Source organism: Schistocerca gregaria, chromosome 3, assembly GCF_023897955.1.
Source record: "Schistocerca gregaria isolate iqSchGreg1 chromosome 3, iqSchGreg1.2, whole genome shotgun sequence".
Classification (NCBI taxonomy): Eukaryota; Metazoa; Arthropoda; class Insecta; order Orthoptera; family Acrididae; genus Schistocerca; species Schistocerca gregaria.
The window spans coordinates 699,198,377-699,218,891 of NC_064922.1; the positions used below are offsets into that span (position 1 = coordinate 699,198,377).

Below are 20,515 nucleotides of genomic sequence, written 5' to 3' on the forward strand. Positions count from 1 at the left end.
TGCAAAAGTTCAGTGTTTGACAAATATTTTGTGGTGTTGAAGAATGTTCCAAAAGCAGATGCATGAAATTAAAAAGTAGAGACTTTTAGACACTTGTCTTAACTTTCATGTGTTAATATTAGCAATAAATTTGTACCATATTACATCTATCCTTTGGTAGGCAAAAAATATATGAATTTACATTTTTTTATGGACTGTCCATACAAATATTTCTTACTTTCCACCCTTCAAAAATTTCTGTGCTTATATTTCAAAATATATATATTTGTAATCTAGTGTGTTCATACTTTCTTCCCTATTACGTAGATTCACCCATGCCTTATCTTTTCAACCTGTAGTAGAAGTTATAAAGCTGCAGTCTTGTAAATATTCATCTTATAATATCCTGTTTATCTTTAAGAACAGATCATTATGCCTATCCATTCAGTCCTTTAATTTGTGTCATGTCTCACATATTCCAGTAATTCATGAAAACTGTCAGGAACTTGAATGGATTAGTATTGAGTACATGGGGTGTCTAAAAGTAAAACTTGCAACACTTATGTTGAATATCTGTTAATCATTCAAGTTTTGCTAATGTCGATATCAGAGATTTGCAAATCATTGTGGTCATTGTGTTCTTATCTCTTTCAGTTGGTTTTTTATTTTGTAATATTTGATTTCTTGTGAAGTTTCTTATTCAGGCATTAAATAATCTTATATAGACATTATTAATTTTGTAAACTCAGTGTAAAGCATGATTAATGTTTTGTGTGGTTTTTAATTGTTTCAAAACACAACAAGCATTTAGAGTTTTGGAATGAGAACAGCTGGCTGGCCTATGTTGAAAGAAAAATTTTATTTATTTGATTGTTGTCTCAATCTTAATTCCAGATAAACAATGAGTATGAAGCCAAGTTACTGCATGCATGCTGTGTGATTGTTTTATGCTGTCCATTTCTGTATTAATACATTATACTTATTTTGTGCTTTATTATTCGGGTACTGTTCCTTATATTTCACTATGAGTCTCTGTAAGCTTAATACAGTTTTACAGTTTCTGAAACAATTTTTCTAATTTTAGTTCTTTTATCAATTTACTTTCAGTATTAATGAATCTTAAAGGAACAAACCTTATCAGAAAATTGCAGTGGGTAGTTTTTTAGACTATTTTAAGAACTTTGAATTCCAACAAACGGTGCACATTATGAACATTTTTACATAGTAAACCTATGTTGGTAACAAATTTATCAGTTAATGTGCAATACACAAGAGCTACAAGACATCAACAAGCAAGCTTGTTATGTCAAAAAATACATCAATGGTATGAGTAAACAGCAATTTATAGGAAAATAACATACATTTATTTTTATTATTAGAACACACAATTGCTAAAAATTTGCTTCATGATGCTTGAAAATTCCTGTTATGTGACAACAGTACAATAAAAAAGAAATAAATGGTTGGCATCCCAGACATTTGTGTATTGTTATCTGGTATAAATGTACTGTAATTGAAAGAGAAAGTGCACTATCTGGTGACCAAACCACTGTTGCTATCTATTCTTGGACCTCTACCAGCTAATTCGCATTACATCTGTGTAGTGACTCGCAGTGGCAAACAAAAATTAAATAACAAAGTACCATGATAATTAATAAAGCATATCATCAGCTGAAATTTATTCATATAGATTTATGTAGCACAGATACAGTTGGAAATTATTAATGTGACTGCATATGATCTGCACAGTTTCATATGATTGATCTGAAGCAAAATGATATAACAATGTCCATAAGCAACTTAATAACTTTTCTACAGACTATGCGAAATAGATTGGTGTGATGCTGAAGATTCTCATCAGTATAGATGAGAAATCATACTAAGCTTTGTTGTATCAGAAATATTTGCCATTAAAATACTATCGTGCCTACTGAACTTTGCACTTTGAGCTGTTCGGAACACTGGAATCACAAAAAGTCACAATAGCTCAAACAAATGGAAAGCAATTTGTACCTGAAGACCAAATTCAAACAGCACACTAAAATTTTACAATTTTTCTGCATAAAAATGACTAATACAGCATATTTTAAGCAGTCATAATGAAAGCTTTGAGGAACATATTCCTATATGGAATGTTATAATGAACAATATTGATCTACTTCCCCAGTTTTGAAGCCATACCTTATGTTAACAGACATGACTACATGAGAAATATTTTGAAATGTTGGGTGTGGGAAATCCAAAATAAATTTATTTAACAAAGTAATGTCAAGAAATAATTTTGTCAATTTGTGTGATCTAAATGATAGAAATAAAAGATTAGCTAATGAGGAAAGAGCTTCAAATACCCAGACTGCAGTGAAGTTAAGTTACAAATGGGGTATTGTTCAAACAACAATGAACTGATGGTATAAATAGTATGCTAATTTTCAAACCTTGTGGAATGTTTCCTACCTAGTATATATTTCAGTGAAGAAATCTTAGGCAGTGAGCTACACTTTATATCAAGAATAGTATTCAAGTTTTCTATAAAATTTGATGGGACGTGGAAAGTAGGGTCTCCAGATGAACTTGTGAAATTTTATTGCTTTTTGTGCTACCGTATTTCTTTTGTTACTTTCTTCAAAACTTCCCTTTTCTTTTGTTCTTTTGTTTTTTAGGGTGGGACTGAGAACACTTTACATGGCTCAACTGAGGGTGTGGCTTCTTGCAATGCATCCGATGCTGGCAGTATCATCACAAACCCGGCATTCACAAGACAAAGGGCCGGTCACCAAGCTTCGTTCCGTAGTACTGTTTCTGATAGTGAGATAGAACAGGGCAATGTGAGTTTTTGCATTTTTGTATAGCCACATTTGCCATGCTTTTTTCCGTTGTTTGCCTTCTGAGTCGTACCTATATTTGCAGTTTAGCTTTGGTTCTGCTGCATGTTGCATGATTTTTCTTTTTGTAAAGGGTCTACTCTATGATAGCCGAGTAATTGATGCCCCGTATAGCTCTCGAGCAATAATCTAAATCACTGGTTTCCAATCTACAACAATAAAAACTCTGATTGATCACTTGCATCATAACCACTCTTTACTTTTAATGATTGTTAAGAATCAACGGTGTTCTTGTATATTAGCTTTGGAAAGTCATAAACGTGTTGAATGTTACTTTTCAGTACCAGATGAGTGGATAAGTTGTTTCTTCATTCTTTATAAATACCCTAAGGTTCTGTAGATTAATTAAGAAAATTGGATTTCCACTACCAGCTAACTAGATAAGGTACTTTTCCTTTCTTTACAAGAAACTTAAGATTTGGAAGGTTACAGTTTGGGAACTACTGATTTAGATGAGAGTTTTTATACATTGTGCAACTGAGATATATGATTTGGAGTATTTTAAACTAGATTAAAATAAAAAGAATAAAAACATTTTAGCCTTGATGGAGAGAACTTACTGCTTGCAAATTTGTGTACTCCCCATACTAAACTCATTAATTTATGTGATTTTCATTTATTAAGGAAATTCTTTACTCAGTGTTGTGTACACTGCTGGCCATTAAAATTGTTTTTCCATGAGGGCAGCATGCAACAGATGTCAAACTGGCATGAAGCATACAAAATGCTTAGATACACAAATAATTACCATTGCAATGCAACTGTTCAAAGTAGGTAGGACTGACACCAACTATGTTATATATATAACAAAAGACTATGCTATTGGTTTCTCATTCAAAAATTACATCTCAGTGTTGTTTGTTTGTGAGAATATTGTGTTAAGCTGCATCATAGAAGGAGAAACACATACTATCATGTGTCGGAATTTGACTATTGAGGCTTTAGTTTATTATTCTGTGATATTACTTTTCGGATTGGCCAAGATCTCATTGGAATACGTCATTGATTGGTTCAGGAAGGCCACAATCAGTGCTGTGCAGGACCTCAGTTGCCCCACGTGGTTGAAATAAGGGTGCATGAAAATATAATGAACAGAGACAGTTACTGCATCTCTGTGATGCTTGGGATGATGTGCCAAAAATGGATTGGATGGACAGGTGTCTCCAGAACGCAATGTTTGGCCACTCCCCCAAAAACTCTACCACTACTGTTCAGGACTATTGCTTCTGATAGCAAGTTATGTCTAACGATAACATCCCCAGTCTTAAATTTTCAGTGTTAATAAGTATTCTACAACAAGTTATAGATGGCTGCAGATGACAAACTGTAAAAGGCAAACAAATGTAATGCAAAGTATGAAAAACCACAAACCTGCATGATGTGATAACGAGGTCCCATGACCATGTGTCTGGAAATGCATCATTGCCATGGTAGATGGTACTGATGAATGACCATGTGCTGTGTGTTCCTTGTGTGTTGGAGTCTGTGCAATTGACACAATGGACTGTAGGCAGCAGAATGTCCACTTTCATGTTGGGTGCAACCTGTAATGTTGTTAGTATACAGCCAAGCAGATGGAAATGGTGAAAAGGAGCACAATGTGAAGCCCCATGCAGTTTCATCCAAGTGTGGATAATTGTTTTGCCCTTAAAATTGACTGTGAGTGGCATTTGCATTCATTCATAAATGTGGGTGGGCAACCGTGTGTAATACAGTACTCAGCATACAACTGGAGTTAATGATAAATTCTTCTCGGGTTGACAGCCAAGTCAATGCGTTGTTCTCCAGCAACGTTTCAGCAAGTTTCTTACTTGCCATCTTCGCCTGTAGATGGCAAGTAAGAAACTTGCTGAAACGTTGCTGGAGAACAACGGATTGACTCGGCTGTCAACCCGAGAAGAATTTATCATCAAGATTCGCCGAGAAAGCCTGCATTCTCATATAACTGGAGTTAATCACTCTACCAATATCAAGACAAGTACTCTATCAGTTGAAAATAATTGTTGCAAAAGGAATTACTGTTATAAAGTCAATACCATAAAGATGTATGCACAACTACTAAAAAACCAACTCTAAGATGATGACATTTACCAGTTTGGTGACTAATATGGATAGGCAACAGACATAAAACCATCCAGTGTAGATTTCAGCACAGATATAAGTATCAAAACATATGTTTGATGCTAAAATACATTAATCATGCAAACATTAACTGCAGTATTAATGTAATATCCACTGTGTGATCAAAAGTATACAGACACCCCCCAAAACATACATTTTTTCATATTAGGTGCATTGTGCTGCCACCTACTGCCAGGTACTCCATATCAGTGACCTCAGTAGTCATTCGATATGATGAGAGAGAGCAGAATGGGGCACTCTGTCAAACTCATGGACTTCAAACTTGGTCTGGTGGTTGGGAAACATGAAGTGACATGTACAGCACAAAAGTGTAAAGGCCGACCTTATCTGTTGACTGACAGAGACCACTGACAGTTGAAGAGGGTTGTAATGTGTAATAGACAGACATCTATCCAGACTATCACACAGAAATTCCAAACTGCATCAGGATCCACTGCACATACTATGACGGTTAGCCGGGAGGTGAGAAAACTTGGATTTCATGGTCGAGCGGCTCCTCATAAACCACACATCACACCGGTAAATGCCAAACGGCACCTCACTTGATGTAAGAAGCAGACACATTGGACGATTTAACAGTGGAAAAATGTTGTGTAGAGTGATGGATCACAGTAAACAATGTGGCAATCCAATGGCAGTCTGTGGGTATGGCGAATGCCTGGTGAATGTCATCTGCCAATGTGTGTACTTCCAACAGTAAAAGTCATAGGCAGTGGTGTCATGATGTGGTTGTATTTTTCATGGAGGGGGCTTGCACCCCTTGTTGTTTTGCATGGCACTATCACAGCATGGGCCTACATAGATGTTTTAAGCACCTTCTTGCTTCCCACTGTTGAAAAGCAATTCAGAGATGGCAACTGCATCTTTCAACACAATTGAGGAACTGTTTGTAACACACAGCCTGTGGTAGAGTGGCTACATGACAATAAAATCCCTGTAATGGACTGGCCTGTGCAGAATCCTGACCTGAATTCTACAGAACACTTTTAGGATGTTTTGGAATGCTGACTTCATTCCAGGCCTCACCGTCCAACACTGATACCTCTCCTCAGTGCAGTACTCCATGAAGAATGGGCTGCCATTCCCCTAGAAACCTTCCAGTACCTGTCTGAATGTATGCCTGCGAGAGTGGTAGCTGTCATCATGGCTAAGGGTGGGCCAACACTGCATTGAATTCCAGCATTACCGATGCAGGGTGCTATGAACTTGAAGTCATTTTGAGCCAGGTGTCCAGATTCTTTTGATTACATAGTGTAAAAACCTAATAAGCATTGAGTATTTTTAGCCACTGTGGCTGTAAATTTTGAAATGTGTACAACTGTTAGATTTAAACTTACGTATCTCTTTGACATAATTTTCTTATATTAGTTTGAAAACCTTTTGTAAAATTATGCATGTTGCTTCAGTATCCACCACAGTACATACTTTCTTAATACAAAAATATTTTCTGTACGTTTTGTTGTCTTCATCTGCTACACAGCGTCCTATTCATGCTGCTTGTTCTGGTGATTTTCGCTGGTAAACATCATTTACTTATCTTACTTTTTTTTCCATGTATTCACCATAAATAATTAATGCTATAACTCACATTCAACCAGCAAATGTATCTGAAAAATATTCTGCTATAATTATACAGTTTAGGGAACAATTATTGATGACCTCAAAGCTTTTAATGAAATAAGGAAACTGTTAAAGCCATTCGCTTTGTATAAAAGTCAGAAAAATATATTACTTAACTTCTATATTTTGTCAGTGATCATGGTTTTCAAACATGGATTCCTATCCCACAGTAAATGATACAATAAACTTCACAAATGAAATTATACTTGAGTCTTTTAGTTGATGGTGAGCACAGTTTATCACCCCGAATGAGGAGTGCTACATAAAGAATAATTTGCAGCAAATAATAGTGGCTCCACAATTGTAGTATTTATTGTTACTATCCTAGGCCAGTACAACATTTCTTGAAGTTGCACAGTACATGCAGCATGCCAGTATACACTTTTTTCCAAATTGGCAGATTACATTAGCCACTTCTTCTTACTTGGAATTCTGCTGCTAAAAATTCACTGTAGTAATGTCAATAGCTACTTTTAACTCATTCATCCAAGACGTTCTTCATAAAAGCCCATTTTACCCCTAAACACAGTTTTATGTATTCGCTCTTATAAAGCCATAATCGAACTGTACAAAGCCTATCCTCCTAGACAAAAGCAGCAGTAAATTTTTTTGCTGCCAATTCATAGGTGGTGGTTCCCCTCATCTTCATAACTTAATATTAATGCCATGAACACTCACACAATTCTTTACATAGTCACAGTATATTTAAATATGGAAAAACTCTTTCACAAAATATATTATGCTTTAAACACCTGATTACTTAAACAATAACGTTTCTAAATAGTTATCAGTGTTTAGGTCACACTCTCTTCTTTAGGTGGCAGCACCCTTCAGCCACTTCTATGCATTTTGTTTAGTTCTGTACTGTGATGTACGTACATCAGATTTGGAGGATTGGGTGCTGCTTCTCAACTGTTTCCGTCTGCTTGGGCATATACAAACACCATCCTGGCTTGTTCCTGACATGAATACCCCTGCTGCATCAATCACACAGCCTGCAACGTACAAGGAAAACATAGCACATATGGTCAGAGGACTTTCATTTGTCAGTACCATGTATCATACCATTGATGTGTTTCTGAACAGACAGTCATAGGTCATTTTTTCCTCCAGTTCCAATAAGAAGTATGTCCTTGCAATTTTATTAAGTTCATCCACTATAAAATTTTTTGCCTGTTTTCAAATTGGTAAATACTTCATTTAAAAATCAAATTTATATATGTAAAGGTAGTAAAGAGCATTTTTCCTGTTGTTTAATAGAACAAAAATAAAACTCACTGATGATGCTGTAAATTCACTGAAACAAGTCTGGCTAAAAGAAGGATAATTTGTGTTTTGCCCAGAGAAGATCCCATCCAAAAACGAATTCGGCCTTGGATATTGGAAAGTTAGCTATGCCCTCTTCAAAGGAACTGTTACAGCACTTATTTTAAGCAGTTATTGAAGCCGCAGAAAACCTATGCGGCATGGTCAGAAGGAGTATAACCCATGACATCTTGAATGCAAGTTCAACCCAATGCTGCTGTGCCTACCTGGCTCAGTACTTTATAATGTTGTTCTCTTTGTAGCAGAATAGCACCTGGAAACTTAATCTAACATTCAGAATACCACGCGTACTCTACTCTTTTCTGCTTGGACCAAATGCCTTATTTTATAATTATTAAAGAACTGATTCTCATTACAATTTGGTTGACCTGCTACATTTACTGAAGTGGTGACTTGTTTCTCTCTTTTCAATGCCTCCTTTCATGATGGTTTACTATACGAAAAGATCCACTACTTCTGCAACCTCTACCTCCTACGTCATTTAGCTCCACTGTGTTCATCTGTTTCCTGTTGTTACGAGCCCCCTGATTTTAGCTGAAATCATGTCAACAATATTTATGTACCATCTGTCAAATTCACATACTATCCTCAAAAAGGTATCAATATACTTTTACTGCCCAATGTATAAGATGTTTTATGAACTGGCAGTTTCTCCATAAATGTGTCAACCACAGCTCTATCATCAATTGGTTGATCCAAATACTTCCAATCACAGGGTTAAATTTTCGTTATATTCCTTCATTCCTTCATAGATCTTTCTATGTGCATATTGAAATTAAGTACACTTGTAAAAGCGGTTTCTTTCTCTTTACTACAGTATTCCAATAAAAACCTCTTAGTAAATTCATGAGAATGTTCATAGCCCTCTGGTTGGTCTGAATCTCAACCAATACTGTCTCCATTCAGTAAATCTCTTGTTTGTCAAAGTTAACCCTTTTTGACTAGTTTTCTATTAATAAATCCCAAATAAATATGAACTTAGCAATGTCAATGGCAGGCATCAGTTTCATCGCCTTTGCAACACTGGAAGATATGTACATCAACAGCACAAATTTCCCATGAAAGGATATACACAAAGGAACCTGGGTGTTACCAGATGGTGAAACAGTTAATTAGATTTGTTACATTACAATTGACATCAAAGCAAAGAACTAAGTGATGGTTGTAAAGACAGCATGGGGTGCTAAGTGTGGGAGCAGAAATTTCCTAGCAAAAAAGCTGACTTCAATATAACTGAAACGCCAGAATCAGAAACAGTCTTAAGAAATCAGTACAGTACCATGGATATACTCAAAGACATTGCACAGAAAGATGAATTTCAGACCCTCCTCTGCAATCACTTTGAAATCCTGCAGGAAGAGCGTCCACAATAGATCTCAGAAAAAAATATGGAAAAAAGTTCAAGATATAGTAAAGGATGTGTCTCATGTGGTCATCAAGAAGCAAATCAGCAGCAAGAATATTTTGTTTCAGGATGAATGCATTCAGGCATTAGCCAAGAGAACAGAAGCCAAGGAGAGCTGGCTATGAGGCACAGATTTTACACAAGGCAAAGCACAGTTTGGAGAAGTATGGAGAACTATCATTGCAAACCCTGAGGAGAGCAAACAGATGTATACCAAAGAAATGATAGAGGAGGCTCAACAAGGTTTCTTGGAAAAGACGTTCAAAAGATGGATTGTGAACTTAACTTCTTTAAGAAGGGATTCCAAAAGCACCAAAAGTTTGTCAAGATAATGGGACCATACTTACAAATAAATCAACATTCCTGAGGGATGAAAACTGTATTCCAGGGAGCTCCTCAACTGTGATGAATTCCAACCTCCTGGCGTAGATCTAGAATATCCACCACCTACCCTGGAGAAAATAAAGAAACTGGTAATGAAGCTGAAGGAGAACAAAAGCTCCAGGCAGAAGTAATTCAAACTGGGAGAGGTAGAGACACCACAAGGGTAATCACCAACTAATCAAGAGAATATGGATTGCAAAGGAGATCCCAGAAGATTGGAAGACAGCATTTATCAGCCCTATACAGAAGAAAAGTGACAAAATGTAATGCACCAACTAGGGAGCCATTGTTGTCTGAACGTCCATTGTAAGATTTTGTCCAACTGTGTATTGGATAGAATCCAGGCATTTACAGAAGAAGTGCTTGATGAATATCAGGATGGTTTCAGAAATGGCCATATGACTGTGGTCGACATTTATGCACTGTGAAAATTCACCAAGAAGATGTAAGAATATGATGAAGGTCTTCATGTGCTCTTCATGGATTTTAAGGTGTATGACAGCATTCAATGGGAGAGCCTAATGAACTGACTAACCAAGTTTGGAATACCCAAGAAACTTGCCAGCTTCTTGTGAGTCTGACTCACTGATTCAAAAGGCAAAATGAAACTTGGGAGCCAAGTCACAGAGATCTTTAACTTTAACACAGGTTGAGGCAAGGAAATGGTGTGTCACCGATATTGTTCAACCTTATGCTCGAAAAGGTAGCGAGGGACGTTTTCCATAAAAATTTTGAAGGGATTGAGATAGAAAGTAAGGAAGTCACACATCTTGTATTTGCTGACAACGTGGCCCTATTGCTCAACTCTAAGGAAGAACTGATGTAGATGAATCACAGTGTGAAAGACAGTGACCAAGCTTGGTATCCTTGTGAATGGATTGAAGACCAAGCACGTGAGTGATAAACAAAACACAGGCTTGCTTAAGAAATGCACCGAATGTGCTAGTAGTTGAAACATGATGCTACAAAAGGGTTCATAATTTTAAATATCTGGAGATAATCTTTACAGGACACTTATTGTGAGGTAGAAATCAAAATTAGGATGCAGGTTGCAAGCCAATTGTACTTTATTCTGAGTCAGCTATTTAAATTGCTCAGTCTGTCAAGAAATTTTAAACTCCAGCTGTACAAAACAATGATCCAACCCATGAGGCTACAAGGTTGCAGAACTTTGGAGTGTCTGGAAAAAGATCTATGGTATGATAAAAGATGAGATCACTAGGGATTAGAGGATACAACATAATTGTGAGCTGGGCAGTATCTACAACAGACCAAATTTTGTAGGCCTGATGAGATCCAAACAGCTTGTATGGGCAAGGCTTGTTAGATGGATAAACACAAATTGCCTTTGAAATTCATTGATTAACCCCCCTCCTATGAAAGAAGACACTAGGCTGACCAAAGAAAAGCTGGAGAGCTGGAATCCATGAGGACTTGCTGCAGGTCAGCATAGAGTGTGATTAGCAACAGAAAACAGAAAATAAAATCCATTGGAAGTGAGGCCATGTAGTTGCACACAGTCCTCTGGTCCTGATTGCATAATTTAAAATAGTTAAGTTATAAATGCACTTGAGTAAGAAAAATGGTTCTCCCTTACAACTATTACAGTATTTGTGGTGTAATTACTACCCCTATGCACTGTACTTTGTTCCCCTAGTTCTCTACTTGTACTGATACCCCTGATGAAGCATCCCCCAATTCTTACGATTTTCCATGAAAACTTTCAGTCTGTGTAAAGATCAGATGACCACAGACATCTTTAATTTTATTGTTTCCTTTATTGTGCAGAAGAACCTAGTGTCTTACAGTATTATCCAAGGCTTCTGTCTTTTTTGGACTGTCTAAATCTGATATTCTACTATTCATTTGTTTTTTATCCTTTCAGCTGTTTAATTTATTTCAGTTTGAAAGTCAGTCAAGTTTTGTGGACATTTTCATTTGAATACAGTCACAAGTATGGTCTGATACTTGGGAAACACAAATTGTTTTCACTAAACAGCAATTTGGGAGAGGGTTAGATGCCTTCCTGGAGTTGAGTAACATGGCAGCAACCTTAGCAATATTTTCAGTGATGTGGGCCCATGAAGGAACAGAGTGAGCTGAGCTTCACAAGATCTCTATTTGTGGGATCTATTTTAGTTTCTATAGAGGAGATTTTTGTTCTCAAAAAATGTCATATTAGCAATAAACATGTTCGATAATCTTACAACAGATAGACATCAATGAAATAAGTGTATAATTATGTGCATCCACCCGCTGACCCTTCTTGAATATTGGAATAACCAACACTTTTTTTTCAGCCATTAGGTACATTTTGTCACTCCAGCAAATTACAATAAACTGCTGTTAGAAGGGAAGCAAGTTATTTTGCCTATTCTCTGTAGAATATTATAGGTACCTCATCAGTTCCTGAATCCTTTCTGCTTCAAAGTGATTGTAATTGTTTTCTGTTCTGTGAACAGTTATCTCAAGATCTGCCATTTCGAAGTCCGTACAGTAATTGAAGTTAGGGAGTGTACTACAATCTTCCACAGTGAAATAAGTTCACCAGACCAAATTCAGTATTTCAGCTGTCCCTCTGTCATTTTCTGTTTCTTTGCTGTTATAGTCACTAAATGACTGAACAGATCGTTTTGAGCCACTTACTGATTTTACATAAGACTAAAACATAGGATGCTATTCCGATCAGTTGACAAAATTTTACTTTCAGATTCAGTGAAAGCTGTGGTGCCCCGCTGTAATGTTAAGCTCTCTCTATACAGCTTAAGTGTTTTCGTGGACTTACTTGTTGAAGAATACTGGTTCTGCTTTCTTGCAGCACCAATGTCTTCTGCTAGCACCAGTCACTTCTCTGAAGATTTCACTGCTAGGAAGGGGAAATATTCACTCTCTGGCTCTCTCTCTTCTTATTTAAAAAATACATTACTCTTGGAATATCATTCAATGCACCAGAATATATTTATTTCCACTTTGTACAAAAAAACAACTAAACTTTATGACGTAAGCCCACACATTACTGGGCACCCAGAATCAGTTAATTACCCATTTTTGAACACAATTCATACATAAGCTTTTATCGTGGCTGACTATACATGTCAAGTCCACGTACTCTCAACAGCAGTTCAACGCCTAATAAACAGTCACTATTCTGAAACTCTCCATTTGTTTTTCAACAATACAAATCTACCTTACTCTTTGCAGCCAGCCACAGAGCTTCCGGGCCGTATTTGTTTATTCTTGGCAGGTCGCTCTGAACACTTGCCAGCGCCGATGAATTATCTCCCTTCCAGTTTCACCTACACAAACAATAAATGGGTGCAGTATCCGTTGCTCATCCTCACGCCCTGCTTTAAAATAACGCGTGTTTGAAACGGGTGGAACACAAGTGCCTCCAGACTTTCGTAAAATTCTGGGGGCGCTACGAAGCTTTGCTCATCGCTCTTCTAATCCCCCTTATCATTTTGTCCAGCTTTTGCTTGTCATCTAGGTTTTGCGTTCTCTTGAATCTGTAGTGAAGCTCTTTTTGTTTTTGTAGGAGTGTTCTAACATGACTGTTACTCCATGATTGGTCTTTTCCATCGCTTAAGACCTTGCTTGGAACATAGTTGTCTAAGACATAATGAACAATGCTTTTGCATTTTTTCCATTTGTGCTCACATTTTCACCTGCAGCACTCAGTATTTGATTTTGACTACTAAGATACTTTGCAATTTGTATCCTGTCACTCTCGATAAGCCAAAATATTTTTCTACATTTCTTAACATTCCTTTTAATATCTGTAGTCATCGTTGCTATCACAGCATTATGACCAAGTGAGGTGACACAGTGGTTAGGACACTGGAGTCTCATTCAGGAGACTGGTTCAAATCCATGTCTGGCCATCCTGATTTAGGTTTTCCATGATTTCCCTAAACCACTTCAGACAAATGCCAGGATGGTTCCTCTGAAAGGGCATGGCCGACTTCCTTCCATAATCTGATAGGACTGATGACCTCACTGTTTGGTCCCCTCTCCCAGACCAACCAACCAATCAACAGTTAATGGTCGCTGGTATCTTCCTCTGTGTTGACTGATTCTAGAAATTCAGGCTCATTTGTTGTTGGGATGCTTAAGACATTACCCTTATGTGTGGGTTCTTTAACTATCATCTTGAAGTAATTTTCAGGCAAGACATGCAGAATGATATCACATGAATGCCTGTCTGTGACACTAGTTTTGATGGCGTGACTCTGCAATCTGTACCTGGCAGTTTGAAGCCACCCTCTATTACAACAGCATAATCAGGAAACCGGTTCCAAATATTCTGCAAGTTCTCTCTGAAGTGCTTACCACTGCACCTCCTGACACAGGTGGTCTATAAAAGCATCTGATTACCATTTTTGATTCACATTTTATGATTAATTTCACCCAGATTAACTTACATTTGGAATCTGTGCTAACTTCATTACATATACTGAATTAATTATGGTGATAAACACACTGCTACCATTGGTGACTGATCTATCCTTACAGTAAATATTCCAGTATCCACTTCCAACAAGCTTTCTGTTACTAATACTATCCAGGCATTATAACCTTCAATAAGCAATACTAATTCTTGGACCTTACCTTGCATATTCCTACAATTTATTATTGTCATATTAACTTTTTCCATTTTTGATTTGCATGGATGAGCATTCTCTGAGAATAAAGATGCTGATGTAGCTTCGATTCCAGCTGGCAATTCTTCTCTGATGCCAAAGGGGGGTTCTTCTAAACTAAAAAACCTCAATGTGCTTGACACATGTACTTGGCTACCCCAATAGCTGCTTGCTGCATGTAGTGCATGCCTGATCTAATAAGGGGAACCCTACAACTCTTAATCCAATAGCAGATATTGAGAAATTGTCATCTGATACCATCACAGAACTGCTGAGCCTCTGGTTTAAACCTTCCACTCTGTTCCAAACTAGAAGACCATGATTGATCCCAGGTACTATGCTAAAAATCATGAACTCCTTGTGCACCGTGTGTTTGGCTAGCCATCTTCACCAAATCAGCCAGCCACATGTAGGAACTGCAAATGACCTCAGAAACCAAGTGGCAGGTGTCATTCGTGGCAACATGACTCTTGATTTGCAGCTAGTTGCACACAGTGCACTTGATAGCCACCAGCAGAGCCTCCTCCACATTTTGGATGAGAGCCCCCACGAGACATACTAAGTACACTTTGGCAGTCTTTCTTGACCTGCCTAATGTTGGAGCTTCCAATGACTAGTGTACCTGCCCTCCCTACTTTTCAGTACTGGGTAGGAAAATTGGCAACTAGCCCAACAGCAGAGACATCCTGTGCTGGGTCAGAAGTGTCATCAACACTGGCTAGAACCTCATGCCTGTTGTTAAGACATAAGGAGTTGGCTGTATGGCCAGTTCCCACTTTCACCTTCCCCCCAGAGACTTGCTGTGAACCCACTACTGTTACTCTTGAGAGAAGACAGACCAGTCAGATATAACTTGTCAGAAGTACAGTGACAACCGGGTCACAAGTGGATTCCAACAGCACTAAATCTTTTGCAGGTCTTGTCTCTGATGCCCAAATTTGCCACAACTTTGGGCGGTAGCCAGAAGCCTATTGACCATGGTCAATGCAGCTTCCAACTGTTTATGAGCACTGGCCAGTTCTCATTGTGTCTGCACCCAAAAAGCATAGTCCCTGTTCATTTCGAACTGTGGAAAAAACTGTATGAGATCTTTATTTACATTTGGTAGATTTAGATGCTGCTAGTGTTGATGGTGAGCACAGCAAGTACACCGACATGGTGTCTCTTGTCATGCCAACCTCCAGCCTGGCCTGATAGGTGTAGTACCAACAGTGCATTACCGCTACCATTATGACTCCTGAGTGTTGATGGTGTTTTGCTGTACGCAACCCATAGGGGATTGGCCCATCATTTCTGCAGTCACCAGGAATATGGCCTGTTATGTGTCACCACCTTAACACAGGGTGGAGGTGTCCCTCCTGGAAACCTCACAGAGGCGAGCATGGCTGGACAGCAGAGTGCTGAGCTGTCCAACTGCCCAGCTGGTTAGGCAGCAGACAGGGGTATGAGGCACAGTGATGGTAATGCCATCAATGTCATCATGATGGCACTGATCATTGCAATGGCATTAATCAGCACAGACTGGACATCATACTAAGCAATGTCTATTACACGTAAGCAGCTCAGTTTGTGGTTCCTATAGTGTTGAGATGGCAGTGATGTTTTGTACACTACCTTTCCACCTGGTCTAAAATGTCCTCCATTGGAATGCAGCCATTTTGCACAGATAACATCTGATCTAGAGAGATGACCAGAATTGGCTCTAAAATATTAATGAACTAAGTCAGGTTTTCAGCAGGTAGGATCTCAAAGGATAGATTGGGTAGGTAAATTAATGTGTGACTGATATTTAGGGTGATGGTTCCAGCAGTGGTGGTCAATAATCAGAAGCTTGGTCCAGAAATATCAAATCGGGTGCTATTAAGATACTACTCTTTGGAAGAATTCTGTTTTATGGTAGTTATCTCTTTAGGACATTCCACTTGTGCTTGCTGTAATGCTTTATTGATCTTTTCTAGTTCTTTGCCTCCTTTGAGCCAAAACAGTTTTCAAGATTTGATCATCTTCATCTAGCCAACCCCTTTGTTGTCACACTCGAAGGACTTCAGTGTAGGTGCCTCTGTAGTCATGTAAAAGCTGCCTGTAGAAACTGATGTTCTCTATGTGTATTGTTTAACCTTGTCTGATTATTTTTACTTCAAATGAATTCATACCAAAAGCTCATCATTGGTGATGAATGTCCACATGAGTAGTTAACGTTCATACTAAAGAAGATATTTGATGAAAACTTAATCAGACTTCAAACTGAGATATGGGTTCAACTTTTTAATAACAAGATAACTAATGATGGTGTGCTTAAGGCACCTGATTGTTGAATCACCAAACAAGGTGCTTCTAGCTTAATTTAAACAGCCAGTAGTAACTGTTACATGGTAGTCCACAAGTAGGAAAACCATTATTCAGGGTTATTTAATTAGGTAAAAGAGTTCTTATGAAGGTGTTGCTGGAAATGGAGGCAGCACCTCTGGGGTTGACTTAAAAGGGAGAACACTATTTACATGCACTGTTGATGTTCAGGTTGGTAGTTGCAATATAACATGAACATGGGGTGACATTTCTAATGGTTGCTAAGCATCACCCATCATCCGACATGATATTTTGGTGAAGTAGCTTTTCTGTGAGTACTTTCCTGTCTGTCCAAGGCTTTGGTGTTCATCTTTTTATCTTGATGTCAAATATTTTTAATCATTTAGAGAAATTTTGAACTGAAGAAGTGTCTTTCCCAGAGAGGGACTTACATAACTCAAAAGGAGGTGGCATGATGTAACTAAAAACGGTGTTATGTGGGGATAAGCCTATAATCTCATGGGTTTTTAGGTTATACACCTTTACAACACAAGGAAGTAGGGTGTCCCTGTCATTGTTATGAGTGTTAAAGTAGTAATTTAATGTTTTTCCTATTGTGCAGGGTACTCTTTCAGTTTTCCTGTCAATGTAGTGCACTGGTCCTGAGTTTCTTAGTGCATAATAATCAGCACAAATGCATTATTAAGTGGGACATAAAATTCATTTGTTGGTCCATCATCACAGCCTTAACTGTTCTAAATGTTAATTTCCAGTGGTTAAACATTGCCTGTGCCACTGTTTCTGCCTGCTTGTTAGGTATGGCCAAAATGGAGACTGAATGTGAAAAATGATGCATTATCATTAGCCCATAATGGTCTCCTTCTGGCAACTGAGGAAATATTCCAGGTATATCCATAGCAATCATCTGAAATGATTTATTGCCCTCTGGTAGCCTTTGTAATACAATCTTTTGATGACTGAGTTTCACTCTTTGCAACATGGGCTACAATTTTTGACATCATGGTTAACATTTTTTCACATTTCATCCACCACTAATTTTGTGCAGCTCTGTATTCTGTGTCTGACTAAAACTGAACTGTGTGCCTGCCTCAATATCTCATTTCATAGTTTTGCTCGTACCACTATAAATAACCCATATCTTGTGTTTGAGTATGACACTCCATCTCTTCTGTGCTGACTTGTGGCTGTTTTGTGAATTACTGTTAGCATTATTTGCAACTAAGACTATCTGTTTTTCTATATGGTTTACCCAGTCAGTGTGCTACTACAAAATCAAATTCACTCTGTAGCAACGCCTGTCTATGTAAATGATTTGTTGGATCTTGTGCCACATATTCAGTTATAACTTTGAAGCATCATCTGTAAAAATAACAGCAGAAGTAAGTTTTTCCATTTACACTGCAAGAAAAAAAAATTAATAACTATAAAAAAATTAGTATGCCTGGAAAGACCATGTTAATTTTATCTGATGATGGATTATGCCATCTGGGGGATGGTAGATATACTGATAATGGTTTTGACATTGTCTGCCAACAGGTAGCATAGTGGCATAGCTACTAGAGCACCATTCACAAAGGATGGGGCCCCTCCACACCCACACCAACGTGGTGACCAAACCAAAAGTTCTCCTGTCACCTCCGTAAACATGTTAGTTTTTTGAATCCGGCATCACAGGATGCAGGCTGTGATGTTATCCATGCGTCTGGGTAAGATTACTCATTAACATGGTCCATCGGGAGACGGAAGTGGTCGAAAACGATTGAAGGGTAGCGGTTATAAGGGCAGAGGAAAAAAAGTGCCAAGGCAAGAGCCAAGGGAAAAAAACCTCTGCGACATTAGGACGGGTAGTAAGGGCAGTAGTGGCTTGCTATCTGCGACAGTGCATGCAAGGTGTGGTTGTGTTAGTTCGAGGTATCGCCCATCGTTACCTTTGTCGCTGTTGGAGCTTGTTGCGGCGCTTGCTGCGCTTGCTGCATCCCTGCAACAGTTCAAGGTCATTGTAGATTAGTGGGCGATCGGTCATAGATCGGCTCACAGACGGTGTAGAGGGTGTGTGTAGCTGGTTTGCGTGCTGTGTACAGTACGGTTTCCCTGCGGTTGCCTGATTTTCTGCTGGTTGCACATCTGGGTTTCCAGTAATAATTGTGTTGCAGGGGCTCGCCAGTACTGTCGTGTTAGAGTTCTATGGACCATAGATGTTTAGTTCCTAGCCAGTAATGTCGTTGGTCTGTTATGCTTCCATCTATGGTTGTGGTCGTAGTTACACAGAGAAAGAATAAACGGGTTGCGCGAGTGTCTCGTGTTATTGTACAGTCGTGTGGAGAGTTTTTGGAATACCTGCAAGATGGTATCTAGCCAGTATTCCCGGTGAAGGTCCGCGATGTGTGTGTAGCGCGGAGTGTTGCTTATGATTTTGAGCACTTTGTTCTGTATGAGCTGCAGACGGCACAGGCGAGTTGGCGCAGCATATCCCCAGACAAGGGCTGCGTACGTCATCAGGGGTTTAATAAGTGTCATGTACATGAACCTAGACACCCTCCTGTTCAGTGTGCTACGCCTGTTAAGCATAGGGTAGAGTTGTTTGAGCCTCGCGTTAGCTTTGTTGGTCAGGTGTTGGATGTGGTCCCCCCAGAGTAGTTTCCTGTCCAGCCAGACACCGAGGTATTTGACCTTCTCGCGGAAACGTATTGGGCATGTGTGTAGTGTTATTGGGTTGCAGTACTGGTGTTTGCGCAGTTGCTTTGGTCTTCTAGTGAACAGAACCGCCTCGCACGTGTCGACGTTGAATCTAAAACGCCATTTCACCAGCCAAGGATCCGCCGTTCTGAATGCAGTCTGTAGTCGTGAGTTAATGTTAGATGGCTTCCAATCTTGTGTGAGGATGGCAGTGTCGCACCATCTGTGTCTACCCTTAAATAGGATATGCTGACAGCCAGAAGGTTCAGTGAAGTGCAGATGCATGAAGCAAGTTAGCAATCATGCTATGAAGATGCGCTCATGCTTCCTACAGCCAACTGAGTCTGAAAGGGGTAAAATTGTGGCTTTCTGAATGGTGGGATGATCCTTTTGGATGCTACATCAGTTGTGCAAAGGTGCTGGTATCAGTGAGCACATGAACATTTTCACACCAATAGCTCGCCGAGGTTCTGGACATATAAGCAGCACAGATGCCCACCAGGATTGTCATATTGCAAGGGCACCAGTGGCAGATTGTACAGCTGCCACAGCATAGATAAGAGGGTTTGTGAGCTCAGACATGTCAACATGAATTATTGTGAACTGGTTATTAGTGGTGGGAGTACAACATGCACATCCCTAGCCCGTCTTCCATTCACAACACAGCATCGACATGCATGGCTTGACCTGTACTGCAGCAGGATCGCTTGGAAGATGTAATGGCATGCCATGGTCTTCAGCAATGAAAGCAGATTCTGCAAGCATGCAAGTGATGGTTGTTTGTGCATATGATGTAGACCTGTTGAACTCTGCCTCATAGAGTGCACTGATCCAAAACATACTGGCCACACCCGAGACCTCAAGGTCTACAACTCTTTCACCATTGGTGTTTCTGGAGGGGATGCTAACAAGCACTTGGTACGTGCAGAATGTTGTTAGACCTGTCATTTTCCTGTTCTGCAGACAGGAAGGAGATGTATGGTTCCAACAAGATAATGCTCACCCACACACTGCCTGTGAAACTCAACATGCTCTGCAAGACATGCAGCAACTTTGCTGGCCAGCACAATCTCCAGGCTTGATCTCAATTGTGCGTGTGAGGAATATGATGGGATGAGAAGTGACTCATGTGACTTTTCAACCATCTCTTACAG

At 38.9% G+C, this 20,515-nt stretch overlaps 1 protein-coding gene across 18 annotated transcripts in view; it reads left to right on the top strand.

Moving 5' to 3' along the window:
• Nucleotides 1–20,515, top strand: part of LOC126354708 (MAP kinase-activating death domain protein) — a 684,767-nt gene that overhangs the window by 461,675 nt on the left and 202,577 nt on the right. For 17 of the 18 annotated variants that reach the window (XM_050004532.1, XM_050004534.1, XM_050004547.1 and 14 more), the window contains one exon: nucleotides 2,640–2,804. The exons of the other annotated variant lie outside the window; for it this stretch is intronic. In XM_050004532.1, coding sequence (XP_049860489.1) covers nucleotides 2,640–2,804 — 165 coding nt within the window. The remainder of the gene's footprint in view (nucleotides 1–2,639; nucleotides 2,805–20,515) is intronic. 18 annotated transcript variants of the gene reach the window in all.